The following is a 19,332-nucleotide window of genomic DNA, read 5'->3' as shown; positions in this document are numbered from 1 at the left end:
TCACTTTTGTAGCCAATGGCATGTGCATGAGTTAATTTGCATGCACTGTTCCTTATGCAATTATCCTTAACTTGGCAATGCTAGTCCAAATTAAGACAACTCCTTCAGTGTTCTTCTACACCATCTGTTGAGCACCCAATTTGTTCATTTGAATCGAAGATAAAAAAAACATCAATTCAATTCGTAAAGTTTCGTAGCGTATTCTTTTCCTTGTTTATTTTAGGTAAACCATTACAATGGTATTAGAAAATAGTAAATCATCATTGGTATGATGCAATACTATAAAGAGATTAAGATTTTATTGTCAACTATGATGTTTTCACTTCAGAATGGCATGAGTGCTTAGTGTTTCTTAGATCTAAATGTTCTTGGTTGAAGACAATCAAATGTAGAACCATATAATAGATTAAAGGTTTAGTATGAGCCTAAGTCAGGAGTAATCTCAACATATATAAACCTCTTAATGTTAGGCTTAGCCATTTGTCTATGGAAACAGTAATCACAATCAATCAACACAAAGGATTTAGGCCTACATAAGCCTCCAAATGTAAGATGGAATAAGGTACCATGGATACCCTAATCCTAAGCATCAGACAACACAGACAAAGAGGGGAGTGAATGAGGTCTCAAACACTGACAACAGTGAGATACTAGCTAGCATCTAGCAATGTCCTTCGTGCGTCAACCATGAGACATTTACTGCACTGTTTTTGGATTAGATTTAGAGTTGGTCAGCAATGCGTATCCATCAATATATATAGAGAACAGTGGGTGAGCAATGCCTGCATTTATCTGACCATGTGCCCCTTGTCACCTATGATCATATTCAAGCTTTCTGTGCAGTCTTTTAACAGCTATCTCGGCCACAGTGGACTTAGGGATCGTTACCAGACAAATACATGGAAAGCAATAGTCTCCCTCGGAGATGAACTGTTCTTTCTGGTTTCATACGTAAGATTTCCATCTGCCTCAAAGGAATAAAGATTATTGTGCTGTCACTGTTGTAGCTTATGTTTCTTCTTCTTCTTCTTCTTCTTCTTTTTCCTTTTTATCTTAGTGCTTATGCTCATATCATCAGTAACAAGAAAAAGTAGGAAAGACCAACCCACGAACTCATCTATTAGATTGGTCTCATTCATTGTTTCTGACTCAATCTAAACAGAGATTCTGGATTATTATTTGAAAAGTGAGATCACTGGGAAAGAGCTCATTGAATTTTGCTGCAAGAACTGAGCCTATAAAGTCGACAAAAAAAAGGAACCCAACAAATGAAATGGCATCAGTGAGCTTATTGAATTTTGTTTTATGCCGAATCAAGTCGTCTTCAAATTACCAGCTTTTCAATCGGAATTTATTGAGAAGAAAATATATATATATATGTTATGGATTCGTTCATATTGTTCTTTCTGAGGGTTGGGGTGGGTGTGTTCCCTCTCAGGAGCACAGGTTTGTGCCAGCGGGGCGTGCAGCGGAAAGGGAGCTGATATTATTCTTGTGACCCGATGTGACGCCTCGGAAGGGGGACCAGCGGGGTGGTGCCCGCCCCACGAGGGTTGCCCCCCACCCCTCGGTGTCGGCGCCGGCCGCGGCACGCACCAATGGCCGACCCCCGGCGCGGGCGTACGGAGGAGGCCAGGGGGGTGTGTGGGGGGGGGGGGGCCGGTGTCCCGTCATCACCAGTGCGCTCGTGGGTTCGCTGCTGTGTCAGTGCCTTGCGAGGTCGTGAACAGGTGGCGAGTTGGCGGTGGGCCACTCCGTACGTGGCCCCCTCTCTCTACTCTCCTTTTCTCTGCTCTTCCCCTGCTCAAGAACATTCACGGATTTGACCTCCGTACGCCGGCTGAGGTGTTGAGCATTGGCTGGCTTTTCTTCGTTTGTTGGATATGATATGATATATATATAGTCTTTTATTTATTTAAAATAAAGTTTATCTAATTTATTTATGTTTTCTAGTGGTAAAAAAAGTATAATATTGTCTTTAACCGAATCTAAAAACCACTTGCTTGAGAATAAAATCTTTTTTTTAGAAGTTCATCTAATTTATTCTTAGATAAAGAAAATAGAGGCCTTTATGAAAAAAATAATATTATTAGGATTTTTTTTTAGAAGCTCATCTAATTTATTCTATATTCATGCAAAAATCAGACATCCATAAAGTTATAATGTATATTTAACATCAAATTTTGCTTCCTTTCTTTTAAACTTCCTTCACGTTTCACAGTCATTGCTTTGATGCTCTGATTTGTTATATTAAATATGAATTTTGCCCTCTTTTCTTTTATAATTTTGTTTTTTGTTTTATGATTTTTTAAAATAATAATTAGTATAATACTCAAATTTTTTATAATTTTTTTTACAAATAATAAATGATGAAAGTGAGATTCATAATCTTACCATATATTATCAAAGTTTTATCAGTTGATACCTCTGAATTTTTACTACTATTCTGATAATTACACATTAGAGATCTCTATACCAATAAGATCAATAATCCATTTAGTATTTTTTTGGCAGGAAAATAAATGTAGGTGCAGTTTCTGCGTCTTCGCTAGATCACCAAACACGGAAGGATCTCTTCCCATACGTTACTATTCGTGGGTCCCATCGACTTAGTCGCGCAATTCTACAAACTTGTGTGTTCGGTCGCTCAGCATTTATGGGGCTGCGCTCACAAACGTTGTGCTCGAGAGAGAGAGAGAGAGAGAGAGAGAGAGAGAGAGAGAAGGCTACAATGGGTGAGCAGTTACCGTGGCCCACTGCTGGTCCCACCGATGCCTCGCTCCTATTGGCCAACGCGCTTGGTTGTGGTGTGAGAACAGTCATATGATGGGAAAATGACGTGACAAAAAGAAAGCGGAGATTTGAAACAGGGAACGTGTGAAGGGGTCTCCCACTAAATCTCGACAACATGGATCGACACAATGATGCCTATTAGTCCTGTGCGAGGGTTCAACTCATGTCTCTATAGATGATAGATATCAAAGCGTGATTTGGACCCCCCCACCCGAACTCGCACACCGGAATACATCGTAGTGGAGGATCCGAACATGCCGAGTGGGACTCCACACCAATACCTGTCGTGGGCCCCCGTTCTTCTAGCCTGTCAGAAGGAAGAGGAAATCAAACAGTAGTAGTATCGTAGGTATGAATTTTACTCTATTGGCTTCCAAATTTAGATCCGGTTAAGAATGCTACTTTTCTTCATAATCTGATTTTATAGTACAAATTTAGTTTTTTTTTTCTAATATAATTATATTCTTATTATAATTATTCATCAAGTTCAAAATTATGATAGAATTTCATAAAAAAAAATATAATAGAGTGTCAAACACTGTCCAACTATAATACCATTCACCTGAAGTAAATGCGCGCAACCTTAATGTGATCTCGAAGAAGATAATACGAAGAAAATTATAAGTAATTACGGGGATACAAATCATGTTTGTCTAGAAAGTATAAAACCATCCTATCAAATAGGATAAATTATAGGATAGTGTTTTCAAGTAATTCAGATGATGATGGGGAAACAAAAAAAAAAAAAAAAATTAGTGTTTTAAGAGTAGAAAAACTTGTATATGATATCAAATTTGATATGTGAAAACTGTCCCACAAGAACAAAACATAATAATAAGCCTTTAATAGATATAAAAGATGCAAGTTGTATAACCTTCTTATCCAAAATTCAAACAATTCTGTAGGACCTCAATCATGGGATAAAAATCCTGCGATTCTTCTTCTCTGCAGCAAAAGGGATGTTTGAAATAAATGATAGAAAAAAGAACTCGACAGACATATTGGCAAAGAGAAATGGGCTTCTATTACATTACTAAAAAGTGTATCAACTTATGATCACACTGTAAGTTGAAACCCTAACAGGCAGTAGAATTCACAATAACCAGAAATAATGTTTCAAAGAATTGTATTCGAGTCTACACCTGCAAAAACAAAGCTGCAGACCCATGGAACTTAGAACGCCAAAAGAAAGCCTCCGTCTCTACTATCGTCACAACTTATAAAATACGTAAGCATGCAATGGCGAGTATAAATTATATTTTTATGTGAATAATAAATATTATTTATAATTTTAAATATATACACGTGAATAGTTATATAAATTTCTAAAAATAATAATTAAAATTAATTATCATAAGAAATTTTTTTATCAATATGTCATATGAGAAAATTATAAACAAATCATAATTTATATATTTTTTTAAATTTCGTATAGAACTTTAAACTAGACCATTACATCAATCAAAATTAAAATTGATCAAAAGGTTAACTTTTGACTTTTTCAAATTTACTCAAAATGAGATTGATGGAACCTAAATCTATTCAAGCAATCAAAATATAATCTGAGATCAAATGAACAAGTCAAATTAATCAATTTTATAGTTAACAACATCAAGTCAACATTGGCGAAACTATAATTTTGTTAGGATATATTAAAAATATCTAATTTTTTAATAATAAAATTATTAAAAAGGTAATAATTAGAATTAAAAGAATACATAAGAGTAAAATTATAATTTTAATAAGTGAAACCCTAATTTGTGGTTGTCACGATGTTCTATTATTCGTCGTGCAACCGTTGGGAACTAATCATTACTAATAATGCCACCACAATCTTTGTGAACTACGACATATCTACTATGTAATCATTGGTCAAAGATAGTAAGGCTATTATCTACGTAGTTGCATGATGTAATCATTACCATATCACACGACCTCTACGACCATCGGCCTAGACCACCACCCCACTTCAGCTTTGCTACTTATGGTAAGATCGATAACCACAGTAGGTCATTTCCCTTCACCCGATGCCCACCTTTGCAAGCCATATGACCAATCGTAAAAGCATCAACTTGACTATGACCTACATCAACGTTGCCTTTTGTAGATGATTGTTGTCCACCAAATGTCTTCGTCAAGTTATATTGCTCTAGCCATTCTTTCCTGCTATAACATTTTGTCATGACAACTCTTTCCTCTCGTAACCCCTCGACCCACAAGTGACTAAAACCAACCTTGCACCGATGTCTGCTACTAATCTTAGTGGGTAGCACCTTCCATTTGTGATTCCACTCGTGTAGGCAAGAAACCTTCATAGCTCAGAAGCAATAGAGTCACAAAACAGACGAGATAAGAAAGCAAATCGACAACATTAACGAATTAACGAATTATTTAAACATCATAAAATCAAAACTAAATAATATCTTTTTTTTGCAAACGAACTAAGCTAAAAGATAGATCTAAATACAAAATAGATCTAACCTAATTTTACGATCTAAAGTATTATTTCAAAACATGGTTATGATATCAATTATAATAATGATATAATATGATTATCAATTTTAAACTATAATTATACTTCTATTATGTAAAAAAAAATTAATGCTAGAAATGAAATCAAATAATAATATATTAAGATCAAGATTGCATACCTTTTGATACTATTTAAAAAATATTTATATGATCCATTAGTGTATCAGTGGAATCCAAAAGTTACAACGATGTTGATATGCAATTAGAACTAGACTCTCATTCTTATTTCTTCTTATCGTTCACAGGATCGCTATAAATAATGAAATAAAAACTAACGAGAGATAAGAGAAGATATGTAATTTTATGTATAACGTAACGTAACGTAACATAACATTACATATTGAGTTCCTCGGAGGTACTATATATCTACGGGAGTAGAGGGTCTTGGATAAATATCCTAAGGAATCCTGTTATGATTGGACTTCTTTTTTATTAATCGATAATCATAATTAAAATCTAATAAGATCTATAATATATCTTATCTAATTAAATATTACTTTATAATCTAACATAAATACCTGAAGATCCACCGTTTATTTTATAATCTAACACAAATACCTGAAGACACCGTGCCCATATGATTTGTCTTTTGACATAATCAGAAAATTTCACAAGTAGTGAGTTTGCAAATCATGTTCAACTTCTACTCATAAATTACCAGCACCAAACATAGTTACCAAAAGATTCAAGGGTGCTCCTTCCTAGAACCTCTTGGAGGTTCAAGTTTCATCATCAAACACAGCATCTACTGCCTATTGTGCATTACAGATTCTAAATTTTTGTTCAAGAGCATAATCAAACAGATAATAATACCCTCAACAACACATCTAATCCACAAGTGTAAGATGTCGATTTAAATATTAGTATAAGATCTCATGAACCGAAGTTCCTGCTTCCGTGGACTAAACTTAACACCTCTTATCCCATCACAAGCAACAATAATATCATCATCAATAGTTAATAGTTGCGTGAAACCACTGATTGCTGTATGTAAAATTGCAGTTCATATAAGTTACAAATTGATCAGCCAACATTTTTTGGTGGTGACATCGAATCACAAACATACAACTATTTACTTGGTATAAACTTTAGTTCCATGGCGGTGACATCAACGCTCCTCGCAATTTACCTCAAATTGACGGCCTTGGAAGCTGCAATTTCATACAACAAATAAGTCTGAAAACAGAAGGACAAGAAAACACACACACACACACATCAGACACCTCCTCTCTCCCCTACCTTGGCAAAAAAGACTCAATCAAAACACGAAAGAAAAAAAGAAGAAGAAGCAAACAGACACTATATCTACATTAAAATTTAGGCATTAACGCACTAAAGAAAATCCAGAAATAGGAAAGGATTGGGTCGTTGATCGATGATGGTTACACTAGTTTGGTTTGCTTGGTTTCTCGAACCCTTTAACTATAACAGGAACATTTGTCTGAATGAATTAGAAGAGAATGATCTAATCCACTGCGGCTTCTCGCATAAGATCTCCAACATTCTATCCACACACACACACACACTCTCTCTCTCTCTATATATATATATATATATATATATATATTCGAATCTAGGAAAGCTTCTAGTTTTGAGAAATTTTTTTGTATAATATCTCTTACATGAAAAGATCATTTTACTCACTCTTACTTTTGTAGATCATATTATTCCATCAAATTTGTTTTTACATATTTCATCCTTGTCGTTCTTGTCTACAAGTGACCATAGGCCCTCGTTACCCTAACTCTCATCTGTTCTACTTCGTTGAACCCATCCTTTATGCACCTTGCTCTTACCTATGGCACAAGCGTATATAGATTGAGGTGCAAGCTGAGGGGATTGCTGACGAGGAATGAAAGGGCTGTAATAATAATTTTCAATATATTTACAACATATTATGTAAGTGTCAAAAACACTATAAACCTATTTAAAATATAATAATTAATATAAAGTCTCTCTATTTAATTTTTTTATTATTACTAAACTAATAAGGATACATGCTTGAAATATTATTTTTGTAGATGAGGTGATTCCTATTAAGTTTTGAGTTCATTTACCTCAATCATAATTTCTAGTTAGGCTTAAGTGTTTTAGTGGAGGTGCTAAAAATGTTATGATTTTATTCAAAAACACTATAGTTCATGGTATAAATTATCTTGTCAAGCAATATTTAAAAAAGTTATGATAAATAGAAAATTCCATTTGACAAATATGAAAAAGGAACACCTCATAAGAAAATCTCAAAAAGATTAGTTTTTCTATAAATTTATCACACACACACACACACACATATATATATATATATATATATATATATATATATATATATATATATATATATTATATCATCTTATATTTTTTTAACATCTTATCATTATTTAAATTAGTATTCTTTAATTTTTGTTGTCATTTTGAAGGCATATTAGTTTAAATTGGAGTTTCAACTAGCTCGGTTGAAGATAACTATAATAAAAAACCAATAAAATTTTCAGATTTATAAGAATATATGTTAAATTTAAATTTAGAATTATTATTATCACTACCTTCGGAGTGATTTGTATACAATTTCACCTATATATTATATTTGGTTAACTCACCTTAGGACAAGTCACTTTTTAACTGAAAAAAAAATATAACATTTATCTCGTCAATCGAACAAAAATTAACCTATATTACAAAATAATTTACCAAAGTTTAAATATCATATATCAGATCCATTTAATTAAGGGTTTGTATCATATCCACTTACCAAATTTGATAAGTGTTGTATAGATCCACTTAGTTAAGGGTTTATATCAAATCCACATATCAAAACTTAAGGGTGTTCAGATACCATAACTTTGCCTAAGATAATTGTTGCATCAAATTATCATAGTATAAATATTTAAAATATTAATCATATAATAGTTTTCCTTGTCTGTCCATTTATTTGGCATCCAAAACTTCATTTGATAAATTTTTATACTTAAAACATTTATTAATATTATTTTAGTTAAAAAATAAGAATTTAAAATATCATCCCATAATATTTATACATAGAATATTGATATCATGATAGTCAACAAATTCACCTATCAAAAATTGGAGTTTTGAAATATCATCCCATACAATTTTCAAGCATATCAAATAATTTAATAAGTAAAACTTTTAACCTTTGGTAGCAATTTCCAGAGTCTCAAAAAAATTAATAATAATAAGACTTAATAATCAAAATTAAGTATACATAATTATAAATACATCATATATGCTGGAGCTGTTTGCTGCAACTTACCAAACAGCTGATCCAGCATATCACCCGCGTATCACTCGGCGCATTCCGTCCTCCCGCGGCGTATTATATCCGTCGCCCCTTTCGTCGAAAGGTACTCCGAATTCTTACCCTACACAGATTCTCATTCACCCGCTTACGCGACCTACCTCGGGATTGCTCGTTCCGCGGGACCCGCCAACCAGACTTACTAGGGTGAGCGACGTCCGGGGGTTAGATCGGCGGGTATGTCATTCTCTGGATTTTGGGAACTCGGAACAGGTTGATTAGCTACATGTATTCGTTTGATTCCTCGCGACCGCAAGGGAACGAGTAAATCTTTATAAAGACCGTCGCGGCCGATATTTGGATCGCTCCCTTTTCCCGATCATCTCTCCCTCCCCCAATTTTGATCCGCCGTCGTCCAAATCGTTCCGAGGAGATGAATATCTTCGCCAAGAAACCCACCGCCAAAGGTCGAATCGAATCCCAACCCTTCTTCACTTTCTTCTCTTTGGATCTCTTTAACGAATCATATGCTAGTTTAATTGTCTCAAAAAATTCCAAATTGAATGTACCCTTAATGGGAAAATGAAAAAAAAAAATCGACTGGGGATGAGTTTTGATGTCGGCAGTTTATATGCTTGAATTTTGATGTTTTTATGTTTCATTTCATGTGACCGCATTCTTATGATGAGCTCTAAATATGTTGTGACTGCAGAGTCTCTCCGAGCAAGCAAGAGGGAGATGACGACCGCCACCAGAGGTATGGTCTTCTTTGTTGTAAGATACTGCAAAATGTTTAATTTACTGGTGTTTGATTTTTGTATCTCTTGCAAAAAAATGTTTTTTTTTCCTAAATTATGATTTATATGGTATGGAAATTGTTGATTACTTCATTGGAATCATGAGTATTGACAAGTTCAGACCAGTTTAAGATAGACTGGTAGTGAATTGTGATCTACCCCAATATGGGGTGAATATGTACATGGAAATTTGTAGTGAATTGTGATCTGGATATTAATTACCATATGAGGTGAATATATACATGGAGATGAGTGATAACCTAAATAAGTTCAATCACATGACTCTTTGAAAGACTAGATCGCAGTCCTTTTGTCTCCCTTATTAATATTAAGAGTGCATGAAATTAATATTAAGAGTGCAAGCTACTGAAGTAACAGAACTGGGTGGTTCAATCTAAGGAGATGGCAGCTTCAAAAGTTGGTAATCAGCAGGCTGAACCTTAGGGGATCACCTTCCTGTCATCATTTTACATTTGCACCAATTCGTTTGCCAATAATTCACTTGAAGAAAGATTATTCCCTTGGTTTCCAATTAGTTTCTCTGTTGAATCTAACTAAATGAATAATTCATCAATATCTACAATTAAATTAATAAGTAAATGAGAACTCTGGATTTAGGATATATTATCCTTTTGTCTAAGATGAACACTATATTTGATCAATAATGCAAAGCAAAAGGTGATGACAATGTTGTTTTGTGTTTTTCTTCCATTTTTTTGGATGTGTATGTCCGTTTTTTGTTCAAGATCTCATGGCCAAGTTCATCTGTCTTTGTCTTAGTCTTGTATACTAGGCAGTTGGAACTTGGAACATGGCAATGGCTGCACAATTCAGGAAGCCCTCTCAATAGAAAAGCAACACTGATTGGGCCAACCACACATCAAACTGTGGGACCTTGTGCCAATCCATTAAAGACCTACTGTTATGTTAAATCAACCTAAACTAAGCAGTCCAAATGAGAGGTTTGGGTAATTATGAATAAGCAGAGTATATGTCTTTTAATTAGACCCAATTCCTTCTGTTTGGGTTCTTTCTGATGTTAAATTAAATTAAATGTTAGTGATTTACCCCTCTGATGATAATTTCTGTTTCCATCCTCAAGGTAAGCACCCTAAATCTTCAAATGTGCAACTCAATTTAGATATTAGTTGTTGTACCCTCAACAAATCCAGTAGCCAGATGCTCTTTTACCATATTTACTAAAATGACTTATTGTGCTGCTTCCACAAGTTGGATATACACTGTTTTTGCACCACATCTATGCAACATTTGAATTTTATCCACTTTTCCTTGGTAATGAATGATACATTATTGTAAGTCTGAACGCCACACAACAAAATACCATACAGTAGTTTATCAACCACGCTATGAAAAAGAATAATATGGTGAATGAGGTACCCATCAATGTGATATTTGCGGAGTTATATGTGTGCAACCTTACTCGAACATATATGAAGCTTATTTCTATAATTTGAATCATTGTAACCCAGGTTGTAATAGGACAACCTTGTTATTTTGTCAATATAAGAATATAAATGTTTCTTTAGGAGTCGTTTAAGGTGGTAACTACTAGTTTTTTTCTTTGAACTCTGGCTATGATTCCACCATATTACTGTCATGCGTAAGAGCGCCCAAAGATGATCATGAATAAGCACAAAACATATTTGTTAGGTGGTTGTTGTATACATAGTTAATGATCTCTTTATCTCTCTTTTACCTTTTAATGTGAGAAATAGATATGTGCATGCAACTGTGATAAATATGAGGCTAAAGCTAGAAGGTGATCATTTCTGTGCTTGTTATGAAATTGATTCATATTATTACTTTATATACTTCTCTTCTGGCTGACTGGTATTAAAATATGACTGATGTGGTAGCAATCTAGCTATTTCCGGTCACTTTGATCAAGAACTTGAGATAGCAGTACTCCCTACGTAAGTCACAAAAAGAGACAGCCATAATTGAATTACCATAGCATGGTTTTAGTTTGGGGCTTTTGCTGCTTCATAGCATTCTTATGTGATCCCTAAGAAGGGACATGATAAGTCTGTAAGTGGCAAATATAAATTTTCAAACAGTTCTTTTTTTTGTGTGTATATTCAAGGTTGCTCTTGATTTATTTGAAGTCTGAAAGTGGCAAATATAAATTTTCATAACAGTTCTTTTGTGTGTGTGTGTGTATGCATTCTTGCTCTTGATTTATTTCTACGGTTTCAATTCTTGCATTTTATTTTCTGCGAAGCATAGTCTAACAATTTCCATTGAATTTTATGTCACTTTCTTAGGCATCGAGAGAGAAATTGGAGCGCTGCAATTGGAAGTATGTTCATATACTGCCATAACTGAAAGATAACTTCTTTTAACTAATTGTTTCTGCTACAAGTAGCTTTTCATCTTTTGTTGGCATAAACCGTTGACTGTACCTTTGTCCTATTACCACTGGCAAAGTTGTTGATCCTAGTATTTGATTATCCACAATCGAGTTTGAATCTATCTAACAAATTCTGGGTGAGGCATGCATGCAAGCAAGTTGACAAGATACCAAATGTTAAGTTTAAATCTAGTTGTCCAAATTGGATGCCACTAGGAGTCAGCCATAGCTCTATTCCACGTCTATCTCTTGAATGACCGAATCCAAAAGATGCTGAATCCTGCCAGATTGCATCAGGAGTGTGCCCGACGAAGTCCCACCGATGCTTAAGTTAGCTTAGGAGTTGAGGTGTTAGCGAAGCGCTGAGAATGGTAAAGCTGAAGGCACTAACTAAATGAGAGCATTTTGTTGTGCCATGAAATGCACCTGAGGGAACCTTTTATAGTGTGGCTTTAGGACCATTATGCTCGCAGATGTGAATTGATGACGAGACGGTTTCACGTATTTCCCGATCCAAGTGGAATTGCGTCGTGTCGAATATGAGGAGCATGCGATAGACACGATGTAGTCGGTATCGTCTAGTGAGTGTTAGCCACTCATGGTGGAAGTGTTGGCCACTTGACACCGAGGTGTCGGCCACTTGGCTCCATTGTGTTGGTCGCTTGGCATTGAGGTGTCAGTCATCTGGCACCTTGGTGTCGGCCACTTGGCACAAAGGTGTCGACCATCTAATGTTGAGGTGTTGGGCCTGTTGGCCACATCGTTATTTCCTATCACCAAATAAGATTGATGTTAGTAAAAATTATTTTTTTCTAATAGTGTGCTTGAAGTCATAATCTTAAGTCTTAACCATAACCTTCCGCACAACTTAATAATTGATTCTGTATAAAAACCTCAACTGGATGATGTTTTTTATCTAGCATATGATCAGTTTCATCTGAACCAACATTAGTGTAGAAACCAGTGATTTAAAAAGCGCTAAGCACCAAAAGACGCCAAGGTCCAAAAACGCCCGAGGCGTTAGGCGCTTGCCCGAGCGAAGCGAAGCGCTAAAATATAAAAATATATAATATAATTAATAAATATAATTATTTAAAATTTTAAATAAAAATATGCTATTAAATTAAGAAAATCTATTAACAGTATTGAAAATTAATCATTTCAAATAAACTTAATATTAACAGTATACTGTATACTGAGCCTACTGACTGAGAAACGAGGAAGCAACGACGAGCGGCAATAGCGGCAACGGCGAGCGGCGAGCAACGGCAGCAGCAGCAGCAGCGACAGCGGGAAAGGGAGCGGGAGCGACGAGCAGCGGGAGGTGCGAGCGGCGACAGCGACAGCGTTTGTGAGCAGCGACAGCGGCGAGCAGTGGCAGCGGGAGCAGGAGCGGTGAGCAGCGGCAGGCGCGAGTGGTGACAGAGGCAGCGTTTGCGAGCAGCGACAGCGGCAGCGGGAGGTGCGAGCGGCGACAGAGGCAGCGTTTGCGAGCAGCGACAGCGGCGAGCGGCGACAGGAGCGACGAGCAGCGGGAGGCACGAGCGGCAACAGAGGTAGCGTTTGTGAGTAGCGACAGCGGCGAGCTGCGACAACAACAGCGTTTGCCAGCAGCGACAACGGCGAGCAGCGAGATCGAGATCGAGATCGGGATCGGGATCGGGAGTGGCAGAAGCAGCGGCAGCGGGTTAAGGTTGGGTAAGGGTTAGGGTTGGGTAAGGGTTATATCGGTTTAGTTGGTTCGATTGAACTAACTAACCAACTGAACTAGGACCGAACCAGACCTAAAATCCTGGTTCGGTCGCCTTGGTTTACCCAGGCGCTCGCCCGAAGCACCCAGCGCCTGGGCTCGGGCGAGCGCCCAGGCAGCTCCTGTTTGAAGCGCGTCGTCTGGGAGATTAGCGAGGCGCTCGGGCCTTCCCTTGCCTCGCCGAGCGCCTAGGCGAGCGCTCGAGCGCCTTTTTTAATCACTGATAGAAACTAAGAGTACACTACATCTCCTCTCAGTATCGAAGCTGGTAGACATTCATTATACCACTGGCACAACTTCACCCAGAAAAGAAAACAGAATTTATCCAGGATCTGAATGAAACAATTATGCATAAAATGTCATTCTTTGGATTTAAATATGCAGATAATTTACTATGTAAGGCCGTATAGCCTAGAATATAATCAGATTGATATTAGATATCAGTAATATTTTGATATACAGAAGAGGCAATTCTATACAAATGTGTATGAAGTTCTAAAATATTCACCTCCCCCTTGCAAAGTTGTGAAGTTAATGTTACCTCAAAACACCAAAAATTGCTCACCCTTTTCGGTCATCGACTTGAAATGTTTTTAAACACAAAATTATCATATCCATGATAAGGCTATTTATAAGTATTTTCAAGCTTCAAGGGACTCATATGGAAGTCTCAACTATGCTAGGATGTTAGTTCTTTGTTATGAAAATTTTCCTTACCATTTACATGTGCATTATTTAATGACAAAGTGGAAATCGACTAAATGCACGCAATCATAAGATTTAAATCTGATTAAACACCTATTTACCAATCCAAAAAGAGTCAATTTAGTATCTAAGTTGTATTCTAATTATATGGAATCTGCATTGCTATCCTTTGGTGTAAGAAGATAGTCTCGATCAAACACCAAAATGCTATAGAATTCATTTCTTATTTTAACTCCTTATACCAATTATATATCCTACGGCTTATTTGTTGTTGTTGTTGTATACCAATTATATACCTCTAAAAACTACTTATTTTATTTGTGAAACCTTTTTCTGTAGCTGCACAATACAAGTACTAGTTTTTGATTCATTGATTCACTAGATGGATAATGGAAAGTTGAAATGATTGATCTCACATAGGAATACCGAGTGAAAGAGAAACATGGATCTTATGGATTGAGGTGTTGGTTCATGCTATTATGTGTTGTGGCGTATACTATTCTGGTGCCTTAACACCTGTTCAGTGAACAGCATGCCCAATATATAGAATTTGGCACAACTTTACACTTGCAATTTGAGGTCAGAATCATGCCTATGGCCAACTAACAGGTGCATGACATTTGGTGCCTTAATTCAAAGATTTGAGTTCTGGTGGCAAGGTCTGTCAACCTCAGAATGGCTACTTTCAGGAAAATTTGCTGAGCCGGCATGTGCCTCCTGAATGTAAACAAAAAATAAAGAGTGAAAAAATATTTGAATTATAAGCAGAATGCTAGATACACTTACCTTTGCAGCACCTCTCCCTTTCTGCTCAATGCTGCCAGTCTCATGTGAAAGCAGTGGTAACTCATCAGGGCAGCCAGCCGAATTGAGCACCTCATTTTCCTTTATTACATCTCTCCCTTTCACCACTTTCTCTGTTTCTCTGCCTCTCCTTTCCTCTCTCTTCCCACTTGTTTTGGCTGAAACAGCTCAGAAGTTGACTATGTAATTCTTGCCTTAATACATGGTATAGCTAACAATTAGCATTTTAGTGGAACATGGTCTGAAGTTTGAACCAAGGTTTGCCGTACCGGACTGTACCGCCCGGTACGGGCGGTACGTACCGGTCCGACAGGCCAACGGTACGCGGATCGGCCCGTACCATACCGACACTGTAGCAGTGTACAGTGCTCGGTACGCGTGAGTGTACCGCTCGGTACACCTGGGTGTACCGAGCGGTATACCGTACCGTACCGGTACCGAGATCGGATCGAAACGCCGGTACGGTACGGTATGGCGAACCTTGGTTTGAACAGTGTAAATTTATAAGAATACATAAAATTTATCAGATTATAGTGAAGTTTTAAAATTCAGGAACCGTGTAGTATCATATTTTCTTATGATAATTGAGTCAAGGTTTCCCGAGTGACTTATAGTGTCAGAATTCCAAACAGTTGATATCATAAATCATTTAAAGGGGCATATATCATGGAAAGACTAGCATTGGACAACTTGGAAGCTTGCTAACTTGTAAGAGAACAATTCCAACAATGAAAACTAGAATTTAAAACAATGTTCAGAGTTACGAGAACTTGAGAAGAGATAGAGTGTTGTTATTGTCCCGTCCATAGTATATCCCACTTAGTTGTTGGCACCACTCCACTTATCTCCAATATAATGGAAGATGTTGCAGCTCCAGTTTTACCAGATGTACAACAGGTGACGGCACGTATGATGATTTATGATCAAGGAGACATGTTGTATAGCAAGGTTATTTTGTGGGTTATTTGGTGTGGTGTTTATAGGTTGTAAATGTAAGTGGAAGGGGTCATTAATGGATGAAAATTGTCTGGACAACTTGATAAATTGTTGGTCTTGTGGGGGGTCTGCTTGTATAAAGATGTAAAATGACATATCATATATAGGAGAGAAGTCGGGAAAATAGGTAGATGAGGCAAGGGAATGAGAGAAGCATGGAAATGGTGGTTAGCTTGGAGTCACTCCAAGAGGAAAAGGATGGTGTCACAGGATTGGCACAGATCCAACCTTTTTAGTTATAGGCACACCTCTTTGTTTATAATGGTAAAATTGTGTACATGGACACCCCCCAAATTGTATTAACAGGAGTCTCAGCATTGACACCCTTTTTCAAATGTAAACATGAATCATGTATAATTTTATTGGAATATTGTTTGAGCGTAATTGTCTTTATTGACCAAGGAAAAGCTAGGTCATGCTAGTCACTTAAAAGTCATTGGGAGCAAAATTTTAATACTTGTTATCTACAGCTTCTATTGTCAGAATATCTGATCACCTATAAATAATTATTGTATTAAATTTTCTTGTGTTTTACTGAGTTATAATCCTGCAACCTCTATTGTTGCTTCTGACTCTATAAACTATGGATTTGGTATGCACTGAAGGTGATGAAAAATTAGCATTTCAGAGTTCTCTAAATATTCCAATATTGTTGACCACAAATGTCCTCACATTAGTTGGCATGATGACAGGAAAAGAGGCTTGTTGCAGAGATAAAAAGGACTGCTAAAACTGGAAATGAGGTGACGTATGCTATTTACTTCTATCACAAGCTCTAAAACATGCATTATGCATCATCCTTACATTAGTGTGAAAGCATTTTCTTATGACAATCGGTATGATGATTGTATTACTTTAGCTACACACTAGTTGTTATCGTTTGCAGGCTGCGACTAAAATTTTAGCCCGTCAGCTTATCAGATTAAGGCAACAAATTTCAAATTTACAAGGTAGCCGAGCTCAGATGCGGGGTATAGCTACACACACACAAGTAAGCAAAAATTTATAGTCTGTAATTTGTTCATATTCTCTGTGTAGGCAACAATTATATTGCTATAAGTTTCTTGTTGACTTGTCAGGCGATGCATGCCACCACTTCAGTGGCTGCAGGCATGAAAGGTGCAACCAAGGCAATGGGAGCAATGAATAAGGTCTAGAAAAACCTCTACTGTTTTCATGACATTTGTTGGAAATTTCATTGTTTTAATTGTTATACTCAGAATGTATTCACTATTGTAACAAATGTAGCAGTTAAAGGACAAAAACAAATCTAGCAGTTTATATATTCTGTAGCATCTAGAAGGGTTTTTATCTCAATAGTATGTGATGTGTTGTTTGCAGCAAATGGCACCTGCAAAGCAGATCAAGGTTATGCAAGAGTTTCAAAGACAGTCGGCACAAATGGATATGACAGTAAGTCCATTTCTTGTTTACCATTGAGATCCAAGACAGCTTGAATAATTTAAAAATCAACTGCTACGTATGTCATTACTGCTGGAAGCATAGTTGTCATTATTAACATTACTCAAGTACTATATGAGACTTTCTCTTCTGTTCTGCTTTTGTCTAGAATTGTTTCATCTTAGAAAATTTGCATGGTTAGAAACTTCTTGCTGGTTTTCTTAAATTTACTGAGAATTCACACATTTGAAGTTAATATCTCATCCCTTAAAGTTAGGCTAGCAAAATCTTGAATTTAACATATTAATGCCTCTAAACTTGTACATCTGTTATTTTAGTGTAGTTGTGTCTTTTTTTTTCTTATTTGCCAATACTGTTTTTCATCCTAATTTTAAGCATCTTCTTTTCTTTATGCAACAAGCATTTTGTTGTATTCAAAGTGGTTATTAGTGTATTTTTTATGTATTGTAAATTTGTTATACCCATTCTTGAAATCAGAGTGAGATGATGTCAGACTCGGTCGATGATGTTTTGGACAATGAAGAGGCTGAAGATGAAATTGAGGATCTTACGAGTCAGGTAATAATTACTTTTAGTCCTTTTCGGGAAGTTTATTTGGAACATTTGCAGTCACTTTGAGAAGAATTAAGTCCAAAAGATATTTGTATTCTGAATATGTCAGGCCATTAGTATCACTAATCGCATACTTTCCAAAATTTCGTTATTCTTTTTTAGGTTCTGGATGAAATTGGTGTTGATGTTGCATCACAGGTTTGTACCTCCTCTAAGCTTGAACATTATCCATCTGCAATAGTTTTTCCTTTCTGTAGTTGTGATTTTGATGTTGAAAGTTCCTTGTAGTTGTCATCTGCTCCAAAAGGAAGAATTGCGGGAAAGAATGTTGGAAGTGCTGAGAGGTTTGACCTTCTTCCTTCTTTATAACCATTTATCTCCAACAATATATGCTTATGTTGATTTAGTGCATCCATAAAGAAAACATGGTGATAAGTTATAGGCTGAATCCCATTTGAGACTATTTTCACATCGCACTTGTTTTTGTTTGTGAAACACAAAAATTATCTATACAGGGTTAGCATTAGAGTAAGTTAATTTGGTGCAAGCTCGCATATTTGATTAAAAGTAAAGTTTCGCAGGTTTTTACTTCCTTTTATGAATTTGAATATCACATGCACAATGTGACTGCTTCTGACAAGATCAGGCTTTGGTCCTTGATGGCCATGAGAGTCTTCTACCATCTTTTTTGTCAACATTTAATGCTTGTTAGAATTTGCCTGCTGCTTGGTACAGTTATGTTGCTTCACATTCACCTCTGTGCTAGTATTGACAACCACATAAAACTAACGCTTAGTTACTCATTTCATTCTGAGATTTGTGGGATGAAATAGTCATATGACTAGCAAGATTTGAAACACAATTTTAATCTTATGTTGTTTCGACTAGGTATATGTTTGCTCAGTTGGAACTAATGACTGGTTTACTTCAAGATCTTACCATCATATGTCTTCTAATGCACCCCAAAATCTTGTTTTGCAGTTCGAAGGTTGATGAACTCGAGGAAAGATTGGCGGCCCTTAAAAACCCATGAATGATTACTCCATTCAGATTTCAGGTTTTAATTTCTTCCAGTTCCAACTGATCTATAGTATTTTTTGTACAAAACAACGGACAAAGCGCTTCAGATATTGTGTAAATATTTTTACCTTGTTGCCAGAACTAAGGAGTGGTCTATTTGACAACTTTTACCCCAATTAAATGTGAAATCCATGTTTGAGGTTTGGTACTATACATCAAATTTAATTTTTATGAGGCACTCTTAATGTTTATTTCAGTACTGTTGTTAATTTTTGAACAAGTTGTGTGGCACAAATCAACTTAAGAAAGATATTTTCATCATTTACCATTAGAT

The 19,332-nt window shown here is 36.2% G+C and overlaps 1 protein-coding gene across 1 annotated transcript; it reads left to right on the top strand.

Moving 5' to 3' along the window:
• The first annotated feature begins 8,868 nt into the window (after positions 1-8,868).
• Positions 8,869-19,209, top strand: LOC135637612 (vacuolar protein sorting-associated protein 2 homolog 3-like). The gene is made up of 11 exons (XM_065150256.1): positions 8,869-9,048; positions 9,294-9,338; positions 11,664-11,698; positions 16,697-16,747; positions 16,891-16,995; positions 17,084-17,155; positions 17,346-17,417; positions 17,904-17,984; positions 18,141-18,176; positions 18,267-18,322; positions 18,960-19,209. The coding sequence occupies exons 1-11, from the start codon at positions 9,015-9,017 to the stop codon at positions 19,009-19,011; spliced, it is 639 nt and encodes a 212-aa protein (XP_065006328.1). The 5' UTR covers positions 8,869-9,014; the 3' UTR covers positions 19,012-19,209.
• Positions 19,210-19,332: the final 123 nt, after the last annotated feature.

Source organism: Musa acuminata, chromosome BXJ3-5 (genome assembly GCF_036884655.1).
Source record: "Musa acuminata AAA Group cultivar baxijiao chromosome BXJ3-5, Cavendish_Baxijiao_AAA, whole genome shotgun sequence".
In the NCBI taxonomy this organism is placed as follows: Eukaryota; Viridiplantae; Streptophyta; class Magnoliopsida; order Zingiberales; family Musaceae; genus Musa; species Musa acuminata.
This window is presented reverse-complemented; position numbering and strand designations above follow the sequence as displayed.

Bases quoted from the DNA above. Each gene is read 5' to 3' on its own strand.
- LOC135637612 (XM_065150256.1), top strand. From the start codon at position 9,015: ATGAATATCTTCGCCAAGAAACCCACCGCCAAAG. The intron at 9,339-11,663 runs GTATGGTCTTCT...TCACTTTCTTAG, and splicing joins GATGACGACCGCCACCAGAG to GCATCGAGAGAGAAATTGGA. The intron at 17,418-17,903 runs GTAAGTCCATTT...TCTTGAAATCAG, and splicing joins CGGCACAAATGGATATGACA to AGTGAGATGATGTCAGACTC.